This window comes from Sceloporus occidentalis, unplaced genomic scaffold (genome assembly GCF_023333645.1).
Source record: "Sceloporus occidentalis isolate IW3139 unplaced genomic scaffold, rSceOcc1.0.p SCAF_1, whole genome shotgun sequence".
Taxonomy (NCBI): domain Eukaryota; kingdom Metazoa; phylum Chordata; class Lepidosauria; order Squamata; family Phrynosomatidae; genus Sceloporus; species Sceloporus occidentalis.
Genome location: NW_028316981.1, coordinates 46,230,449 through 46,253,390, shown reverse-complemented (window position 1 = coordinate 46,253,390; position 22,942 = coordinate 46,230,449). Strand labels below are relative to the sequence as shown.

Genomic DNA, 22,942 nt, shown 5'->3' with positions numbered 1-22,942 from the left:
ACTTTAATCATACACGCCAATACTTTACAGATGTCAATCAGGATTCATGTAGCCAAGCAACATCAGAGTGTGGTCAGGATGGCAAAACTTATTAATGAGGAAGAATACACAAGCTAGGGAAGCCTACTGGAAAGAGCAAGATTTGACTCCCTCCTTCTCTCTCTCCAACCCCCCTCCTCCCCGAGCTAAGTGAGCACAAACTACTTTGGGACTTTGAACTCAGTTTGTAGCAATGTAAGAGGACAAAGGAGGAAAATACGACGAGTAGAGAGAAACAGGGATATTTTAAAAGCAGCTGAAAAAGTAGTATGACAGATTATTAATCAAGACTGTCCTTGTCAAATAGCGACAGTTGGCATATATACTTTAACTGCCATGGTTGCATTGTGTGGACTCCTGGGGTTTGTAGCTTGGTGAGGAACTAGAGCTCTCTGGCAGAATTCTAAATGCCCCTTCTTAAACTGCCATGACAGTTAAAGAGTGTTCTGTTGGCTTTCGCTGCTATCTTTTTCTCTTTCTTAAATACAGAAATAATTGTTTTCACTGCAAATCAGCTTGTCCTTCTACCTCATGTTCACTTGGAGCCAGTTTAGTTAATTGTCCTCTTTTTAAAGCCTTCAGACTTTAGTGTCTAGAAGACCTCCCTGCCAAACTGTACTGTTCTTGACACTATGTGATAGATGTATCATCTTGGCAGCTAGACATTGCAACATTTCAGCTTGCCCCATGTCCAGTACTTTAGTCTCCTACTTGTATACTACCAACAGCCTGTTAGAATCATAGCATTATAGAACTTTATAGTTGGAAGATCCCCAAGTGTACTTGCCCTGGTAGCCCAGTGGTTAAATGCCTGTACTGCAGCCACTCACACACAAAGCACAAGGTTGTGAGTTCAGTATCAGTCAGGGGCTCCATGTCGATTCAGCTTTCTGTAGGTCACTAAAATGAATATGCAGCTTATTAGGAGCAATTAGCATACACTTTGTAAACTGCGTAGTAAGCAGTATAGAAATGTACTTGCTATTGCTAAGTGTCACCTAATCCAACCCAATGCAGGAAATCCACAGGCAAAGCATCTGTGAGAGGTCACCACCTATCCTCTTTAAACACACACACACACAAAACCTCTTGTTTTCCAGCTTTCTCCTTACCCTAGTTTTTCTGAATGGTTGTTTTATACACTTTATAAATCCAATTTGGTAAAAAAAAATCATGATGATGGCATTATTATTATCTGGACAGTGAACTCACACATTGGCACAAATTCTGTATCAAAAATGGAATCCTGACACCTGTAAACAGAATCATAGGGTTGGAAGAGACCACAAAGGCCATTCAGTCCAGCTCCCTGCCATGCAGGAATATACAAAGCACTCCCAATAGGTGGCCCTCCAAACTCTGTTTAAAAACCTCCAAAGAAGGAGACTCCACTACACTCTAAGGCATCTTATTCTACTGTTACTATCATGAAGCTCTTCCTAACAGCATATGTAATGCTTAAAAAGATGTATTTATTTTGTAATTCATTTTGAATCTGAAAGAATCAGATATAAATTAGATTTATGCACCTAGTATGGCTTGCTATTCAGTGTTAGTGCTTGAATCTCTGTTCATATGCAGCCTTTTGAGATTTCCCAAGGCCATATCCACATGTTTTTTTCTCAACCCTAAGGGGAAGAAAGAGCCTTAAGGAGTATAAACATGAGGCATAATGCTAAGGGTAATGTCAGAGACATTCCACTGATTGAGGCAAAGGACATTTAATATACCTGCAAGGTACAGTTTTTGGACTTCATGGCCTACTACGTTAGGATCAGTCATAACAACTGATTGCAAGTTGTTTGCTCTTTAGGAGGAACACTGAAGTAAAAGCAACCATAATGCCTTCCAGTTTCTATTTGAATAGGCCATTATTTCCACATCTTAGGCACGGGGCCAGGCTCATGAAAACCTGTTTGGGTCAGGCTCATGAAATTTTAATAACTAAGTGAGGAGAGGAATAGGAGAGGTGATATGCCCTAAAAAGTATAGTAGTGATTTGAAAACCTTCAATTCTGTTCCCTAAGGGAAATGACAGAACAATGATAGGTATTTCCAGATCAAGGAAACTAAGAGTACTACTTTTTTCCCCTCACCTGGAATGAAGTGTCCATTTCTGAGCACCACAGTTTAAGAAGGATATTGCCAAACATGAACTGTCCTGAGATATTCTTGCATGGCTGGGGGTTGGACTCCATGGTTCCTGTGGCCTCCTTCAAATCTGTTCTTATATGACTTGTGAAGGCCAACATGTTGATAAGCAGAAAGAAATCAAGTCTTATGAGGAACAGTTGAGAGTGCTGAGTATGTTTACCCTGGGCAAGAGAAGACTGAGAAATGATATGTCAGCTGTCCTTAAATTCTTAAGGAGATATCAAATCAAAGATGGAGTGAGCCAAATCCAATGGATTTAAATTATAAGAACAGAGATCCTGACTAAGCGCTCGAAAGAACATCCTGATCATAAGAGCTCTTCAAAAGTGGAATAGCCTACACACACACACACACACACACACACACACACACACGCATAACACACTCTTCTTCATCAGATGTTTATAAACAGAGGTTAGATGGCTACTTCTTAGGGATGCTTTAGCAGTAGGTTCCTGCATGGCAGCAGGTTGGATTAAATGCACCCTGGGGATAATCCCCAGCTCTATCATTCAATAAAAATGGTAATAGGGTGGATGGTGGGATATGAAGGGACATGATTTGGAAGTGTTGCTTTCTCATTTTTAAGTCTTGGGTATCAAGGTTGGCTCCTTGAAACTTTTTGTATGGTGCTCAGGAATAGTAATTTGTTCATTCAGAGGGAGTGTGGTCCTTTCCCATTTTCATGACCAGTTTATGCATGTGCAACCTTTCATCCCATCCCCAAAATGCTTTCCATTACATTTTCCCTGCTTATTCAAGATTTTCATCCTACCTGACACTATCACATGTTATGCTTGCCAAATGGATTTCATTGTAAACTTCATACTTCTCAAACATGGTGACAAAATTAATCATATCTTCATCCCCAGGGCACCCTGCATTCTTACTTGTTGAGAACGATTTGCATAATGCTATAAATATAAGCAATAACCACTGATACAATGGCATGGGGCATTTTATTTAATGGATTAATGCCTGCAAGCAAAATGGTTTTTCAAAGAAATAAACTCAACAAGTGGCACTTACTAATATATCTATTACAAGAATAGAGAATGGGTCTCGTGTGCCCCATAATGGCCGTTTTTGTGGCCCCTAAGTAGCCTGGAAGATCAGAAAGTTGGCAGTTTGAGGCCTGAGTGCTGCATCATGGAGTGAGCTCCTGTCACTAGTCCGAGGTTTTGCCAGTCTAGAAGTTCAAAAGCATGCATATGCAAGTAGATAAATAGGTACCACTTCAGTGGGAAGGTAACAGCTTTAGCTGCAGTCATGCTGGCCTCATGACCACCAGAGCAGTCCTCAGACAACACTGGCTCTTTGGCTTAGTAATGAAGATCTACAGATGGTTATGACTATACATTTACCTTTACCTTTACCTTTATCTTTTCTACCAGCTATTTTATCCCATAATATACAATTCCAGATTTTTTTTTCAACTGAAAGTGATTTAGAAGTCCACTTTTGGCCCAAAAATCTGGTCAAATTGTCCTACATGCCCCTAAGAGGCATTTGGAGGGTTACAAAAATTAAGGGAGAACAGCAGGGTTGGTGCCCTCTCAGCTTTATTGCCTTCTGTCATCCATCCCTGATCTAGTGAATACTCTTGCATTCAAAGTACTGTATCATCAATATTTCTGTCTTAAACTTTAAAAGAAGATAGAGCAAGAAAACAAGGGATTTAGGCTGCAAGTTGTTTTTGCTGTGTTGTTGTTGTTGTTTGTATCCCGCCTTTCTCCCAAAACTGGGGCTCAAGTTTTCTAGCAGCAGCCATAGAGGAGACTGTTGTGGTTGAATGAAAGATCTAGGACAGCCCTCCTTAACCTAGCACCCTTGAGAGGTGTTAGACTGCAGTTTCCATGCTACCTATGGATATTGTAATCCAGGACATCTGGTGGGTGCCAAATTGATCTAAGATGATTAAATACCTGTGGACAACTAGTTAAGGTAACACACTGTTTTGTACAGGAAAATCTGCCTTCAACATTCCTAAATGCAGCTCAGGAAACCTTTCTGAAAGGGTTCCCACCTGATGGCATCTGCATGACCAGTTTTTCCTTATCATCCTGTAGGTCATCTTGAGTTCCAGAAAAGGACCAGAAGGATCATTTTTACATTGCTCTCAGCCTCAGGCGAAGGCAATGGCAAACCTTCTCTGAACACATATTGCCAAGAAAAACTCATGATAGAGTCATTTTAGGGATGCCATAAGTCAGAAATGACTAGAAGGCACATAACAACAGGTAGTTTGACCATTGAACTAGGACTCTGGAAACCAGGGTTCAATTTCCCATTGGGCCATGGAAATCCAGTGGGTGACTTTAGGCAAATCACATAGGCCTGTTACAGACAGCCAAAATAAAGCTGCTTCGAGTCACAGTGGAGGTATGGTGTTTCAATGATGCATGCGTCCTAAGAGTCCAGAACTCGCACCAAAGCCACACTCCAGCCCTAAGGACTGGGGCGTGGCTTTGGTGTGGCTTCTGGACTATTAGGACGCATGCATCATTGAAACACCATACCTTCACTGTGACTCGAAGCAGCTTTATTTTGGCTGTCTGTAACAGGCCATAGTCTCAGCTTCAGAAAACCCCATGAGAGGCTCACCTTAGGATCACCATAAGTCAGAAACAAAGGCACATAACAACTGCAAAAACAATAACAACATTTAGGTGAAATTTGATATGTACTGGTGTAGTCATATAAGCAATATTAAGTCTGGTTGTACATTTGAGAAGTAATAATTGAGCTATCATGAGCTATCTTTTCCTGTTCCATACTTCTTCCTTTAATACTGGCAATCTAACTTTCAGTCAAAGCCAAGATAATATACATTCAAAGAATACTTTAAGAGGCAAAAAAGAAAAAACAACAGAGAAAGGGGGGGAGGAAAAAAGGAAAGAAAAAGAGGGCAGAATCCATATAAAAGAGGGCTCTGGCCATCCTAATCCTAACTGTAATAAAAAAAGAAAAGGAAAAGAAATTATTATTTTACCATTGTAGAACTTCAACTAAATAATTATACTAGAAATACTAATAATCATAAGCAGAAATTATTACATGGTTAGATTTCTTGTTGCTCAAAAAATCCATTAATTATTTCAAATCTTTTTTTCCCCCTTTTTTTAAATACAAACTTCAATTGCCTTATCCCTTAAAAACACTGGCCTTTTGGGCAAACTGAGCTTCCTTAACAATCTATTCCTCCATTGTTGGTGCTTCAGTCCATTTCCAAGCTTGGACAAGCAAAGTTCTTGTTGCTGTTATAATGTAACAAAGACATAATCTAGGCTTCTTGTCTAGTTCTTTGTCTATAATGCTCAGCAAAAACATTTCTTGTGACACTGCAAAATCTACCTTTAATTTTTTTATTTAACATATAAATCTTTGTTGTTGTGTATCTTCAGCTCATTTCTGACTTATGGTGACCCTCAGGAGAACCAGTCATAGGGTTTTCTTGGCAAGATTTGTTCAGAAGAGGTTTGCCATTGCTTTCCCCTGAGGCTAAGAGATTGTGACTTGCTCAAGGTTACCCCAATGGGTTTCATGGCCAAGTGGGGGATCGAACCCTAGTCTCCAGAGTCCTAGTCCAACACTCAAACTGCTATGCCATGCTGGGCCTTAGATAATAACTTTTTGTCTTTTTACAAGTCCATAACATATGAAAACAAAAAACAAAACAAAACAGGAGTCCTGCTTATCTTGATATCCCCACCATTGGCTCGAAACATTGCTTGACATTTTTGACAACTTATTTGGGGCTAAGTCCCATCTGTACATCATACTATATAGGATTGCTTTTAAATTACAGTATTGCAATGTTTAAAAAGCTTCCATGGCAATAGTTAAATGAAGTACAGACATAAACTACTCCTCGTGATTCATTTCTTACAATGATATACATACCTAGTATTACTTACTCAGTCTCTTTGCACAGTATAGTGGGAAAACACTCATACAAGAGAAAGCAAAGTAGGAAAAAAAACCCAGTTTCTGTCCTTAGCAGATTCTCAGTCATACTAGAGGAGTCCAGTTTAACTGAGACATAACAGTGAAGGCAACCCTGCCTCTTATCTTCTGTTCTCCTGTATTGCAAAATAATAGCCTTTTAAAAAATAATGGTTCCACTGCTCATCTAAACACATACATTTTTTCCTGTATTATTCAGCTTCCCCCCAACATTATTCACAAACGTGTAGCTAGAAGGCAAGCTTGTTATGTTTCTGCATATAAATCAAGGAGAGACTTTCTCTGTTTCATTAAAGAGTAACAAGATTTTTTTAAAAATAAAAATGCCTATGTATATTTGCATTCTGCCTCTAAGCCCATCTAGTATTTGTAGCCCCACTGAAAGGGCAGGTGAGATTTGTAGGAGGAGGGGGACTTTATCACATCAGTCTGTTTCCATTTCCCTTTTAAACCATGAAAGGTAAATGCTTAATTCCTTCATGTCTCTGTGTACAACTGCTGAGTGAAGGATATTGACTTTCATCCTGAAGTGAAAATCCTTTATTTAACACGATTCATTTATCATCCTAACTCTTTTTTTTTAAACCGGAGTGGGGGGATTGATAATTAAAATTGCTTTATTCCCATTTTTCAATGCAAAAAAATCTAAAAGGGAAATTTATGTTTTACAGGCCCTCAAATAAATATTGTTTGAAACATGCAACTTTAAGCAGAGATAGACCAAGCAGAGTTCCAAGTACTAATGCCTCTTTACATGCATAATAATGAATGTTTCTAATGAAAAAATACAAGCCTCAATTTAGTTCATTTCAAAGCCAATGTATCCACAATTTACTGTAAAGTGCATGAGCAGGATACTCTAAACCAGGAATGGGAAATGTGGGACCCTCCAGCTGTTCCTGGATTGCAACTCCTATGATCTTTCATCATTGGCTCAGCAGGCAAGGGCTTATGTGAGCTGTATTCCAATGAATGACATCAAGAGGGAACACATATTTCACATCCAAGTTTGAAACTGAAGTGCAAATGCATTACAGTGTATCCTATAGCATCAGTTCTCATGCTATCAAAGGGGAGAATGTGTAGTCCATTGGTGGCAAGAAGCTCCCTGGGTTTTTATGTCGCCTACATCTCCCAAAGGCCTTTCCCAGGGCCTGAACTGAGGGTAGGCCCTTCAAGGTCCCCTGGCAGGGGACAATGCAGCATGCTAACCTCCAATGGTTGCAAATCCCTGCCCTACATGATATGACAGGGCTCCCTCTTGGTCCCACATCCACATGTCTGGATGTTGTTAGACTACAGTTCCCAACATTCCTGTCTCTTGACAGCTCCAGTCAAACAACATCTGGCTATCCTGGCTTGTGTTGATAGGAGTTACAGTTCAGCAACATCTAGAAAACCACACTGCATTTATACACATATACCTAATAGATTTCTCCCTTTTTCCTCCCTTTAACTAAAACATTCTTTAGGTAATAGATCGATGGGTGGGAGCTGGATACGTTTAGCTGGGGCAGGGAGACAAATAGACCATCTTGATCAGTGGTTCTCAACCTTCCTAATGCCGCAACCTTTTAATACAGTTCCTCGTGTTGTAATGACCCCCAACCATAAAATTATTTATGTTTTCCAGTGGAAATATGTGTTTTCCAATGGTCTTAGGTGACCCCTGTGAAAGGGTCATTCGAACCCCCCAAAGGGGTTGTGACCCACAGGCTGTGAACCACTGATCTAGATGATTCTGATGATTCTGAATAATAACTTATTTTATGTTAATATTGTAAGGAAGAATTATCTTGAAAATGGCTTTTGGTACTCTCCATTCACATACATCATCAATTACTCTTCTACCACCACCACCACCACTACTACTACTACTACTATTAAAATATTTATATCATGTCCTACATCAAAGATCTCAAATTATCATAAAACAATAGAAGAATTAAATAAGGTTTAGAAATCAGCCACTAATAAGTGAAAAATAGATGTAAAAGCTTCTAAAAGGCAACTCCCCTCTGAATAAACCCTGCCAAGAAAACCCTGTGACAGGGTTATCTTAGGGTTCCCCTAAGTTGGAAATGACTTGAAGAGATACATCAGCAACACTGAACACCCATATTTGGGTGGAAATAATGAGGCCCAAAGGCCTTGATAAGCAGCCAAGTGTTAACTTGGTACCAAAATGGCATGAGTGTGGGTACCAGTCGGGCCTCTGGTGAGAGGGCATTGTGCCTTGGCTAAGAAGGCCCTTTCCCATATCCAAACACAGTGTATTGATCTCACTGGTGGAACATGGGGACACTCTCCCAGTAAATCTCTCTATGGTCAGTTAATATCCTTGCATTTATATTACAGATGGAGAATGAGGATGGGGATGGTTGCGTACGATCACCTAGCACATGCATGGCTAAGGAGAGACTTGAACTGGGGGAACTCCATCATCACTTTGCTGTTCACTGAACTGTATGTTTCAACGTGTCTTGGAGCCTAAAATGGTACAGAGAATACTACACGATGCCCCTTAAAAACAGTTTTAGGAAACATTAGCTTTTCTCCTGCCACCACCACCAGACACAACTAGAGGCTTTCAAATGAGTGAGTGAATGCATTCTGTGTTGTAGTCCAGACTTTACTGGAGCTATTCAAAGTGCTGAACCTTATCCCCAAAACAGGCATCGAACCTTCAATAACTCCTTCAAAAGTCAAGCTAAAACCCTTAGGAGATCCACTCTCTATTGCCAATGAGTACAACACCTCACCCCATCCTACCCCACAGCCACTTATTACTATAATGGTGGTAGTGTCACCTATCTTCTGCCTCCTGTCAATTTCTTGCCACTTTCAAAAAAAGATGGGGAGACTTGAGAAGAAAAAAAGGAAGAGTAATGACAGGGCAAAGAAGCCTCCAATGAAAGCCACACACCACCTGACCTGTAAAATGTTCCTAGTCACTCAGAGCAAATCATGGAGCAGTTTCTGTCTTGGTGGCAGAGTGAAGCTAACAGGAGATGATGTGGGATTCAAATAGAACACAGTGCATTTTCAGTGTGTGTGTGTGTGTGTGTGTGTGTCTTTATATTTATGGCATGGAAAATTTCCATTATAGAGGGCATATCAGGATTGACTTTGTGCTGCCTTATGTAAAATCGAGACTGCCGGAGACAGAGAAGTCATTTGCCTCATTATTCCTCAGAATAGAGCAGAAGGTGGGAAAGGAAACTGCTGTGGGTGGGAAGGAAGGTTCTCTGTAAAAGTCAATGGTAAGTGCTTGATGCTTTTTTTTTTACCTTCCAAAAAAGAAAGAAAGAAAGAAAGAAACCCTAAAGCTGCTGAACCAGGGCTTCCTCTTCTATTTTAAGGTTATCCCCCACTAAGACATGAAATGGGAGCAGAGGCTGGCAGTGTCACTATTCAAGAAAGAATTAAGCCTTGAACACAAGTATATGTTCATTCGCCACCTAAATGTATTCGTCTTTTAACACTGGCTATAATCCATTCCCACACGAAAGGAAAGCTGGCTGAGTTAAAATCTCTGCCACTTGGAACGGAGTGTGCTTCACTGGGAACTGAACCCTATCTTGCAGATCCTCCAAGAGGTTTGGAGGAATCTGTAGCAGATGTCTCACAAAACTCTTTAGCGGCAACAAATGGCAACCTACGCCAACCGAGGGGACTGTTGACCTGGCATGAGAGACAGGGAAAGGAGGGCTGGGTGACAGAGGGAAGAAGGAGGTAGTTTGCCCAACTGATCTACTGAAAACCTCAGCGCAAAGAAATTCCGACAATGGTGGATGTGGATAAAGGACCACTAACGAGAATGGCAGTTCTTGCTCTTGAGAGTACAGTGAGCAGATCCTCTTTTATCATATTTGGAGAAGGCGATGAGGCAATCAAAGGAGGAGGAGGAGAGCAGGTGGGAGAACAAGAACTGGAGACTATTGAAGGTAAAAATAGGGGAGATCCTCTTTCTCCCAGCCCACCTTCTCCCAGCTCTTCCCGCAAAATGCATGTTTCTTCCCAGACCTTCCTAGACTGAACTAGGAAGATCACATCTTGCACTAGGAAGAGGAAACGAAATGCAACACAAGGCGCGCGGAGGGGGGGGGGGACTTTCTGTAAAATAATGAGATGAGAAAATAGGATGCGCAGGGAAATGGGGGAGGGGAGAAAGCCCACCCACCCCCCAAGCTAATAAGGGAATCATGGCTGCTCCTGCCGCCAAGGCTTGGCTCCCCGACTCCATCTGCCTCCTCAGGAGCAGCCCTTGCGCTTCCCAAGGCGAGGCGCCCCCCAGCCTTTCCCGGAGCGAGAAGGCGGGGGAGAGCCACCTCTCATCACTGCCATCCCCCGGGAAAGGAAGGGGCTCCGGCGCCTTCGACCCTCGCAGAGACCCCTCTCCCTCCCTCCCTCCCTCCCTCCCTGCCTCCCGGGGGTGGGGGGGAGTGAAGCAGGCAGGGAGCCCGGGAGCGCTGGCCTGGCTCTCCAGGCTCCCGTTCGCTCCTCGCCTCCTCCTCCTCCTCCTCCTCCTCGGTGCCCGGGTCACTCAGGCTCCGGAGTCCGCCTCGGAGGAAAAGGAAGAAACCCCAGAGAAGGAAGGGAGGAAGGAAACAGGGAGGGAGGGAGGGAGGGAAGGAGCAAAGAAAGGAAGAAATAAAGGAGGAAGGCAGGGAGGGAGGGAGCGAGGGAACATGGGTGCAAGTGGGACCTGCTGAAGCCAACTTGACTGGAGAAGCTACAGGTCGGGGATTCCTCTCTCTCCAGACCAGGTTGCCCCTCCGAGGCCACCAATGCCCCCTTCCTTTGCCTCAGCTCCGAAATCCTACTTGTCTCGGCCTTTCCCTCCGCCGCCCAAGGCTCCAGAAAATCGTTCCTTCCCAAGAGCGCCTCTGCCTCCCAGGACAGGCCCACAAGTCAGTGTGTGTGTGTGTGTGTGTGCGTGTGTGCCGCTTGCTCTGCCCTGCTGGAGATGTCCTCCCTTGCAATCCAGAGCTCTCTATCAAGCATGCAACGCAGGAAACACACAGGGGGTCCATAGAGGAAATGTTTCCCCCTCCCCCCAAAAACCAAATCTCACACCAAAGCCAAAGCCAGAGGCAAGCTTGCCATTACGACAAAGGGCTGTTTTCCTCGCCTATTGATTCCTGATGAGAGACACTGGAGGCTTATTATCCCCCTGGACCACTGGAAAAAGGGAGGTGGTCGCATTTGTCTAAATAAATCGGGGAGGAAAGGAGGAAGCAAAGTCTAGCTGGATCTGAAAGGAGGATGGGATGGGTTTTTTGGAAAGACTTCATTAACGCCAAGGCTGGGAAAGCGGGCAAGGACTGCGAGGCGAGAGAGAGGAAGGCAAAACACACGTGGAAGCCCAGCTTTGCTGCATATCTCTCTCTCTCTCTCTCTCTCTCTCTCAGACACACACACACACAGGAAGCCTTGAATCCCATTCCTTTCTCACGACTCCAGGGTTGCTCTCTGACAGCCCGGCCATACGTTTCTTCCAAGATCTCAGCTGGAAACTGAGAAAATGACCAGGGCTGGGTGATCTGTGGCAAGCGAAGCTTTCTCACCGGACTTCCCCCAGAAAGGCAACGCTCGGATCCCTGCCCTCTCCCTGGATGTAGAGGATCCATGTCTTCAATCGCCTGGGTTTTACAGATATGCCTGCAATGGTGGGCTGAGGAGGCCAGAGGGAAGGGGGAGCGAGCAAGCAAGCAAAGCCAGGGAATCCCTTGGACTTCCGTCCCTCTCCTTTTCATGGGCCTAAATCTCAAAGGAGGGGAGGGGGGTAGTTTTTAAAGAGAAAAGATAATGACGTCAGTGGCAAAGGGTGAACCTAGTTTCCCCGCGAATTTCAGGCACCTCGCCCCTTTCTTCCTCCCTGAGCTCTCCAGTGCCAAAGTAACTCGGGCAAAGCTGATGGAAGAGATGAAAAGCCTGGAGGGACCAGAGGACCCTCTTCCCCAGCCCCTCCCCCGAGGAAGGAAGGCAGACCAGCCACGTCCTCCTTTTTCCGGGCGCCTCCTCCACATCAGCCTTCAGCCCAGGAAGGATTCCAAAACCTCCTCTATTCTCAGGATGGTTTTCTATTTCCGTGAGGGTTTTTAGCTTTGACTTAGCCATGCCATTCATGTTTCTTGGCAGTCCTGCATTTTGTCCTCCTTTGCAGTGGGCACATTTTGTCACTCCGGAGGAAGGGAACCCCGGAGGGAAAGAAACAAGAAGGAGTGCAGGGCAAGAGGTAGTGGGGAAAGTACCTGGGAAAGGAGGACAGGAGTGCGGGGGTTGAGGAGGGGGCCAACGGGAATCCCTGCGCGGACTCTGCCTGCCTTTAGCCTTGCAGCAGAGTCTCCACAGAAAGAGAGAGAGAGAGAGAGAGAGAGGAAGGAGGCAGTACTAAGGGGAAGGGACAGGTGGCCCATGATCTCTTATATAACATTCCTCCACAGCATTCTCCAGCAGAAGAGCACCGCTTCTTCCTTAGCCTCTTGTTCTCTCTCCCTGCCATTTCTCTGGAGCCCCGTGTCCAGAGCTGGCCCCGGACGCCTCTCCAGCCTCCTTTCGGGAGAGAGCCTCCCTCTCTCAGTGTCTTTTTCGGAGCCAAGCAGCCCCTTCCTCCGTGGAGTCAAGGGGCCACCTGCTGCTGCTGCTGCTCCCGGTGGGGCATGGGGGGCATGGTGGTGGTGGTGGTGCCTACCTGGAAGAGCCGGAGGATGTTGGCGACCATGATGGAGACGGAGCTGCTGGCGGCGCCCACCACGCCGAGGACCTTCTCGGGCCGGACGAAGACGGGCGGCTCCCCGTTGGTGCAGCGGACGTCGGAGGTGTCCTTCTGGATGAGGGCCTGGACGAAGGTGAGCGACTGCTCCAGCGCGTAGGTGTCCCGCGAGCAGGTGTCCAGGATCCGCGCCCCCAGCGTCACATTGGGCAGCAGCTCGGGGTCGCTGTTGATCTGGTCCAAGGCATAGAGCATGGCCTCCAGGCGGTGGATCCCGGACTCGCCCTCGATGTCCCCGCAGGGAAGGGCCCCAAGGCCCCCTCCGCCGACCCCTCCACCACCGCCTCCTCCTCCGCCGGGGCCCTTGGCGTGGACCGGGAAGAGGCCCCCGAGGGTGATGTCCCCCTCCAGCCGGATGGAGTGGGGCGCATAAAGCTCCTGGGACCCCACCAAGACCAGGGCCCAGCCCCACACCACCAGCACCAGGAGCCCGAGGCCCAGCATGGCCCCACCGAGGAGGCAGAGGAACCACGTCGGGGGAGGGAGGGAGGGAGGGAGGGAGGGAGGAATGGATGGATAGATGGATGAGGGGCCTCTGGGTCCCTTGGGAGAAGGAGGGGAAGGGGAAGGCGACCAAGGCAGGGCCAGCCCCTCGCTTCCTTGCTCTCCTGCTCTCTCTCTCGCTCTCCCCCCGACGGCGAGGCCCCCTTTCCAGCCGCGGCTGCTCCGCACTGGGCGCCGGGGAGGCTCCGCTCCGCTTTAAAGCCTTGCCCGGCCCTTCCCCGCCTCCCCGCTCGCTCCGCCCGACCCCCGCCGCCACCACGCCTCCAGAGCCGATTGCCCGCCTCCTCCAGCCTCCCCTGCCTTGGCTGCCTTATGCAAAGACCAGGCTCCGGGCTCAGAGAGGCCAGAACGCGGGGGACAGGCGGGAGGCAAAGGGGAGAGCAGCGCCACGGAGAGACACAGAACCAGCACCCTGGACAGCGCCACGTTCAGTACAATGGGCAGCCTCGTGGGCAGTGCTGATTCCAGCACCATGGACAGCGTCGGGTTTTGAAGAAGACGCAGGATCGCCTTCCCTGGGCAGCACCCTGGACAGAGGTGGACCAGACAGGGTCTCCCTCTCCCCGGATTGGATGCCAGGCCTCTCCCCTCCTAATCCTCACATCCTTGAAGGCTTGGGAGCTCCCCTGCAAGGAAAACCTCGCCTTCCACCTGTTAGTCGCTGCTCTGGCTACTGGTTTCCTGGCCCCTATATTCCAAGCTCCCCTGTATTGATGCCCACTGTGTGTGTTTCAATTTCCACTGTATTCATTTCCACTGAATTTAAGCTCTCCTGTGTTCGTGGCCAATGTATTCCAATTTCTAATGTTTCCATGGCTATTGTATTCGGAGCTCACCCGTATTCCTGACCACTGTATTTAATCTCCCCTGTATTCATGATCACTGTTTTTAATCTTCAATTCATGGTCACTGTATCCTAAATTCCACTCTGTTCATGGCCACTTTTTAAAATTTCCCCTGAATTCATGACCATTGTTTTTAATCTTTAATTCATGGTCACTGTATTTGAATTTCCACTGTATTCATAGCCCCCTTTTTTTAAATCTCCCCTGTTTTCATAGCCACTGTTTTTAATCTTCAACTCATGGCCACTGTATCCTAATTTCCACTCTATTATGTCCACTGTTTTTAATCTTCCCTGTATTCATCGCCACTGTTTTTAATCTTCAATTCATGGCCACTGTATTTGAATTTCCACTGTATTCATTGCCACTATTTCTAATCTCCCTTGTATTCATGGTCACTGTTTTTAATATTTATGTCATAGCCACTGTATCCTAATTTCCTCTCTATTTGTGGCCACTGTATTCCAAGCTGAGGGAAACCCTAAACCAGGAGCCAAAGTTTCAGCAATTTGGCTGAGATGGTATTGTCTGGAATTTGGAACCAAAGGTACAAGACAAGGAGCAGAAGCTTTGGCTGTTGATCTGAAACAACAGCCCTCCAAATATGTCTGACAGTTATTTAGCGAAGATCTATCCTTTGCCAGCTAAGAAGCTCATTTTCACTGAAATTAGGTTTTTCAGTGTGGAGTGCCCCAGGGGAAAGCTGAAGTCTGGATTCTTGGGGGATTCCTCTGTCTTGATAAGAAGGGTGATTTCTACTCCCTTTAGCATTTATCTCCACAAAGACAACACCAAAACTCTCCAATCTCAGGAGTGGCTGGAAATGTGTTATGATGAGGAGCAGGAAAAGGGCCTTGTAAATGGTTGGAGGAATATGAAGCCCAAGGCTTCTCTGAAGATGCCAGCCACAGATGCTGGCAAAACGTCAGGAACAAACTCTTCTAGGACATGGCCACATAGCCCAAAAAACCCACAAAAAATTATGGTTGGAGGTATAGTTATATTTTCCTTCGGGGATTGGCATGGCTGGGGGAGGGACGGGAGGTCCCAAAGTGCCCCAGAAGCTCTGTGGCCTCTCCTCAGTATTGTCACTTTGAGAGAAGAGAGAGAATTGGTAAAAAGGGTGGAAGGCAACAAAACTCTGTAAAGAACATCCTCAGGACCAACCCAACACATGTTTCTGCTTGAAACAAAGGAGCATGATTGACATCCTTATCCAGTCAAAGGGGTTCAAAGGTAAAGCCAGGCAGGATGAAAACCCTACAAGCACTTCCTCTGCTTCTGGCCATAAGGACACAGTAATGAGAAAAAAATAACTTGATGCTCCAAATCTGTTGCCTGAGGTGATCAGCCCAACCTCCCTTATAGCAGGACTGGATCTGCCTGTGATGCAGAGGTGAGCATTTGGCATTTTTGAATTTTTGCTTAGTCCTCTTGCCCTGGGGACATGCTGGTTTCAATAATTTATGTCACCTTGAGTCCCAGTATTGGGGAAAAGCAGGATATACTGTACATACTCATGTCTAGAAATTTTAGTCAAATAATTGACCCAAATAAACTGGGTTAACTTATCCACAGGTCTGTGTAAGTACTGTACTTTAACTTCAATAATAATAAAAAAGAGCCATCCCCTTCTCTGAGGAGAGTGGTGAAAGGCAAGACATTAGTCCATCCCAGAGAAACTAAAAGAAGCACCAGCCCCTTCTCGTCTCTCCATTATGCCACTGCTTCTGGCCTTTTCTTCTGGCAGGAAAATGGTTGTGGTAGTTTCCTCCTTATCGATCCAGCCTTTATGGTGAGCACACTGATGCCTGCAGGAATTTCATAAACTCTTTGGCATCATTTTCCTTTGCTTCAGCCTTTTCTCCTTTTTTATATTCCCCTACATTACGCCCTTGACTTATCCACAAGTTACATGAAAATCTGTAATTTTGGGCCCCAAAACTTGTTCTTGACTTAAACATGAGGTCAACCTATAGGCAAGTATATAAGGTAAATCAATCAATCAATCAATCAATCAATCAATCATCACCATCACCATCATCATCATCACCCAAAAAAGTTCCCATGACATCCTTTAGTGCTATTCTTTAGTGGTTCAATGAAGCTAAAATGAAGACCTTTGATTAGGGAGGTGCCTTATACTGAATTGGACCAGTATTCAGTCCAGTATTGTCAATGCTGACTGGAACAGATGTCTACAATTTCAGGCAGGAGCCATTTGTATCCCTACCTGGAGATCTCTACAGTGATGTCCCATCCAGAGATCAACCAGGCCTGAAAACCTGCTGGGATCAAATATGTTCAGGGGGAGTAGATTATCAACAGTTTGGCGCCATTCAGGCAAAATAAGAATGTCTTCCATAGGGAAAACACTAGAATTCACCAAGGTCTGGAAATACCCCAAAACATAAGAACTGCACAATTTGTTTTCGTTTCATTTCACTTTTATGTTACCTTGTGTTTTCTTTCTGGATGTTTGGGTGGAATGCACTCAATTCTCAACACAGAGACATTCATTTGGACACAGAGCACATCAAGACACTGAAATGCATGAGAATTCTTATTGCAGATATCAGAAGATAACCTTTCTTTTTTTAGATATTATTATGTGAAACCACAAAATATATAGATTTAAGAGCCTGAGCCTGAGCCTGAGCCTGAGACAGTTTATAGGGTAGGACTCAGTATTATAATAAGAGAACTGTGTGAACCACAGCTTTGGTGTGAAAGCATCAGTAGGATCTCCTGAACATAACTCACATACTTCAAGATAGAAACTCAATCCCAGATCAGTAGCTATATAGGTCAATGTGTATTAAAACTCCATGATAGATCAATTGCCTTTGATGGGACATTTCATGGTCAGACCAAAACCAGGAATGGATTTACCCTCCCAATGAAATGGAAGCCATTCACTACGTTCTAGAACTAAACACTGATATATCTGTAATTTTCACTGTCTCCCATATTGGGTTTATATATTTATGGAGAAATTTGGGAATTTTTTAAAAACATCTTATTTTAAAAAATAAGCCAAACAGAATTATCAACCCTTTGTACTGGTCATATTAAATAGGTACAGCTATGGAGATGATCATGTAGTAACTGTCATATAGCTAGTGAAAATGAGGAGTTTGACAGGGGAAGGGGGACCAAACAGGTGTATCGTAGCACAAAAAACAAGTTTGAATGCATTGAGGTTCCCAGCCTCCTTGTACGGGTGAATCAGTTTTGTTTTCTTCTGCATTCATTCATTGTGTTCTTTGGACCACATTTATGAAGATGTCTATGGGGTTTTTTTATACATTCTTGTCAAAAAAGGAAACCAAGTAAAGTTCTCACACATTTGCGATTGTAACATGGGAAGCTTTTTCATAAGATCTATATACCTATTTGTCAATGTAATCCAGGGTTATGTATTATCAGACTGGGAGTAGACCTCTAAAGTCTCAGAGATCTTTCTGGGCATTATGACAGTAGACCATTCCAAGTATCCATGTTGGGAGAGGATTTCCTCATCATCTCTGTTGAATAGTGGTGGTTGTAGGCTTCTATTTCAGTGGAGTGGCATGTCTACTTCCTTTTTCAGTTGGAACAATTCAAGGCTGAATGTATTTTGGAGGTAGGCTTCAAGACCTTTGACGAAGTGCCAAAGACTAAACCTGGGACTTGGTGTATTCAAATCTTTTTTCAAGCAGTCTTTTCTCTGTTTGAAAAAGGCATATACTACATATGTCCATGGGATTATCTCATCATCTGGTTGTTTTGTTGAAATTTAGAACAGAACTATGCTCAAAGTCCCTTTTGAAATTGCTCTACTGGCTGCTGGTCTGTTTCTGGGGACAATTTATAATGCTGACTATGACTATGATACCCTATGCAGCTCAGATCTAGGTTATCTGAAGGACCATATATGAATTTGCCCGTGTCTTGGGATCCTCTGGGAAAGCCCTTCTCTCTGTTCCATCACTCTCATAGGCACATGTGGTGGGAACATGGGAGAGGGCCTTCTCAGTGGCTGCTCCCAGACTCTGGAACTCCTTTTCCAGAAAGACTAAACTGGTGGCCACTCTGTTGTCCTTCTGTAGATAGGTCAAGGTCATTTTGTTTTGGTACAGCATTTATTTATTTAATATCCCACTTTTCCTCACAGTGCAAGATTCAAGGTAGCATGCAATGTTTGAAAAACATGCTACGATTAAAAAACCTTTATTACAGAAGATAAAACACAATTATACTAAACTTCAGTTTAAAAAACAAATTAGAAAACAATGCTGAAAAGATTTTTTAAAATAATGAAATAAAAACCAGACCCCACATCCACCCATTAAAAGCTCCATCTGCCACAGGATATTAAAAACCAAATTCCTACTTAAATAATAAGATATTTACCTGCTGATGCAAAAGCAGCAGAGAGCAGGCTACTTAGACCTCCCTAGGTAGGGTTGCCATATTCCAGTTCTTCATATAGGGTATCTAATTTGCATATTATGCAAATTATTATAATTATCCATATCAATAATTTGCATCCTGCTTATGCAAATTCTACACATTAGTCATTTCATTTTTTCTGCCATTATGTTCAGCCCCAACACCAGTACCAAACTAAAAGATCTTTTATTTTTATTTCCCCCTCTAACTGGTGTGAAGAGAAAGAGGCTTCCAAGCAGCCCCAGAGGGTAAAGCGACTCCCATTACTCTCTCAAGGCTGCTTGGAAATGAAATTCCACCATGCTGCCTAGTCTTAGGCTCAAGTCGCTAGCACAATCACCTCGCAACACAAGGCCTGCTCACCTCCTTTCCCCCCTTCTGGGCCTATCCCTAAGAAGCTCCACAACTTGAGAGCAGCTACAGAGAATATTTTCTCTCATGTCCTCACTAAACATTCCTGGCAAATTGGTGAGAAGGAGAGAAACCCATTGCTAGGGTGAAAGCACCTTTCTAAATTATCTGTACCAGTTATGTGTTTTCTTTTCCTTGATCATGCTTTTGAATTCAGTTCTACTCTTAGTTTAATTATATTACACACTCTGTATGATGTGATTTCTTTTGGGGAGTATCTGTTTTAACCTTTGTGGGCTTCCTAAAGTCCCAGCTTCAACAGCAGCAGCAACAACAAGAGATAGGTTAAACTAGGAACTTCCTGGAAGTCATACCCACTTGGACATGTGTAATTGTTCTTTGCTGTATGACACAGTGCAGCCCAGATGTTTTGGAGTTTACATCTTCCTGAGCATTATGCTCTTTTCATTCCTTAAAGTTTACCTATCCATCTTCAAACAGTTGAAATTTTATTTTAATCCAGGAGTACAGTGTTCCAGATGTCATTGAACTGCAATGTCCAGCATTCTTCATGACTGGATACCAAGGCAGGGCAGCTGGGAGTTGTAATCCATTAATATAATGGGGGCTACATAATTGCCATCCTTGCTTTAAACTATAATCTCGGATATTGGGGTGTGTGGCAATAAGGGGCTTGACATTTGTAACTCATAAGAGAGTGTGACATTTGTTACTCATAAGAGAGTGGAAGCATTCTTCACATGCTCAAAGACACACATGTGTGCCGAAGCAAGCCGGGTGTTGGTCTTCAAAAGAATATTTAGAGACAGAGATGAGACTCAGCACTTCTGTTTTTTGTTTTGTTTTTCTTGGTCTGCCAGCTATCTCCTAACTCAACCTATTCCTGAACTAATTCCTCACTGCAAACCAAGCAGACAATCCAAAAATAGTATAGATCACATGCAAGTTTTCTGCCCAGTGCTTTCACTCATCACTGCTGTCATTACAGGGGGAAAGGAAGGAGATAAGAAAGAAATGGGCTGAGCTAAGAAAACAGTAGAGAAAGAGGGTAGCCCATGAGACACAGACTGGTACACCTTTTCCTCACCTGTCTCTAAGGGAGGTAATTAGATGGAATTCTGTATACACATGCCCTTATATTTTTCTATAAGCACAAAGGCTAGAGGCATACTAGTTATTCTGTAAAAAGGTAGAAATGCAGAGAAAGGCCCAGATACAGTATATGTTGCGGGGACACTTCCTCCCACGCTTTTCATCCAGCTGTTTTGTTTGGTATCACTATGTTGGTAAGCAGACAGAGCTTGGCAACTGCGCTCTCCAGCACAGTCAACAATTCCCTGAGTTCAGTTCCCACAACCATCCAGTACTATCTGTGGAGAAACTGGGCTAGATCAGGACTTGTCAATCAGGAGACAAGAGGAGTCTCAAAATGAGAGAAACTAGAGGAAAACAAAAACCACTCCTAGTGTAACTGGAGCCAATTTGAGACTTAATTTGAACCAAGGTTGCTCATGTACACCATTGTTTTTGAGTATTGGTTCTCCAGTTCACCCATTAGCTATTTTCATTTCCTTCAGGAATGCAGGAATATAGCATTGATGCTACCAGTGCTGGCTTCCACCACCTTAGGCATCTGCTATATTCCTACATTCCTGAAGGATGTTCCCTTTGTTTTTAAAATTAATTTTTTATTAAGTTTTGTGTTACACATAACATTGTACATGTAAACTAGACATTAACCTCAATGAAAGGGGGGTCAAAAGAAAGAACCAACAAAAAGAATATTTAAAGGGGGAAATAATTTTGCACTTCAAGTCAGTTAGTCAATAAACTGCAATAAACAGAAGGGCGGGGGAGAGAAATGAAAAAAAAAAGTTCCTTCTACTAGATTGTTCCTTTAGTCAGATCATTCCTTTAACCTCATGTTCTCTGTTCTTTAGAAGCACCATATCCATCCTTCCCTCCTGGTTGAAGAACAGAAGTGCATGTGGTGTATGACTTGCCTAGACCCCTTAGGGTGGTGATTTGGCTAGAGAAATGAAAGTGGGCACTGAGGGCATCCTGGAACCATCACAGCCAACCATTGGGCACCTGGGCTAAGGAAGGCATGGCTTTGCTACTAGGTAGAGAGAAGTGACTACCTCAAACACCAATTTCACCCTCCTAGATCTTCCACAAGAATCCCCTGTTCTATCTTTTCCCTCTCTTGGAGCTATGTATGCCACACAATCTGCCCTCCCTGCCTTTGGAACAACCATGCTTTCTTCAGGTGAGGTGGAAGATGCTGTGCCATCACTAGTGTCAGAAGTGAAGTTCAAAGATGTCACTCTCACATGAAATGAAGATGACAGTGTCATCTTGTCTTTTCCCCCAGCTAGCAAAATGGTTTGCTACCATGGAATAATGAGACCAGACACAAAAGCTAGGTTAAGTAAGGACCACTTTATTGACCTGTTTACAATATAATATTCCTGGAAGAAGCAATAGGAGAGCAACTTGATGTGGGTTTGGCTGTGGCCAGGTGTCATCCCTTGACTACTTCTCCAACCTTCCCTTGGGTGAAACACCTGATTCTGGGAACAGTTCAGTAACTGTGTTGTTACATGGTTGGCCTCCCCCCCCCCCCCTTCCTGACAAATGAAGGCCAATGTATGACATTACTCATAGCCAATTGTTTCAAGTCCCCTCAACTATAATATGGGTTAAGCGACAAAAGGAAAAATAAAATAAAAGAGGAATAAAATTCCTACCCATCCCTAAAGTGACCAGTAATGCTCACACTTTATTCAGGGCAGGAGAGTGGGCTATGCTACAAAGCCTGCAAAGGGACATGTGAAAGGGCAGCCAGACCTTACATTGGCTGTGGCTCTGCCTCCCAAATATTACATCACTGTGCATTGCACCATTTGCAAAGGTGTTTGGTTTCCTTCATGTAGAGGCCAACAGAAGTAGCCTCCTCTGCCACAGTGCTGGCCATCACAGGTGTCCGGGATCCCATTTCACACTGACATAAAATGCCACTCTGCCTTTACATGTGGAGTTCTATTGAGCTCAGCATAGTAGAACTATGCTCCAGCTAGGCATTCATTGTCCCCTGAAGTTACTGCAGAACTGTTGTACACACATGGCCTCCACTCTGCCATAGTCAGTCTATACCTGGATGAGAGCAGGGAGTAGGAACTGAAGAAGCATTGAATTATGGCCCAGTAACCAGGCATGAAATGATTACATCTTCTAGTAGATCTGCTGGGGTCCTCCAGAGATCTTAGCAGATGATGCAATCCTTTTATGTCTTGCTATGTCCCATAACAGCCATAGCAGATTTATACTAGTCTGAGGTTTCTTTGCAGATGGAGGAAAATCATAACTTTTGCGCTGAACAAAAAAAGACATACCCAAGTGAAATGATGACTAATAAGATGCCACTCTATATGCATTAACCCTTCATGACTGCCCACTTTTTACTACAGTAAAAAATAGCATTGGCTATGCCATATTAGATCTAGTCTACCATTCATAGAGCAGCAGCTTTAGGGCATCATAGAAATATAATAAACAAAATAGTTCACATTTTAGTCCCACGTATGACATCAAGAGAGATTTTGCTACTGTTCAGGATTCTGAGCCCCTTTTCTTACAGCACTGTAGACAGAAACTCCAGATACTATTGCCTGATTGTTGTGTTCCTAAACATAGACCTCCTCTTCCAAATGTAGAATTGTAGTGTGCAGTGGCAAACCTGTTTTTATGAATGCTGTCCTTTCTTAGGTTCACAGCCTTGTAATCCAGGGTGATTGTAAGCTAATGGTTAGATATATTTTCCTGATAGCTCCAACTTTTGGAATACGAT

General features: G+C 44.1%; 1 protein-coding gene across 3 annotated transcripts in view; it reads right to left on the bottom strand.

Moving 5' to 3' along the window:
* The window catches only part of GRM7 (glutamate metabotropic receptor 7), a 576,789-nt gene extending 563,222 nt beyond the window's left edge, over positions 1 to 13,567 (bottom strand). For 2 of the 3 annotated variants that reach the window (XM_089520203.1, XM_089520213.1), the window contains exon 1: positions 12,857 to 13,567. In XM_089520203.1, coding sequence (XP_089376329.1) covers positions 12,857 to 13,381 — 525 coding nt within the window. In that variant the 5' untranslated portion in view covers positions 13,382 to 13,567. Of the gene's footprint in view, positions 1 to 11,729; positions 11,806 to 12,856 lie in introns of those variants that run through there. The other variant, XM_089520222.1, reaches the window with a different exon arrangement.
* Between the last annotated feature and the right edge of the window lie 9,375 nt (positions 13,568 to 22,942).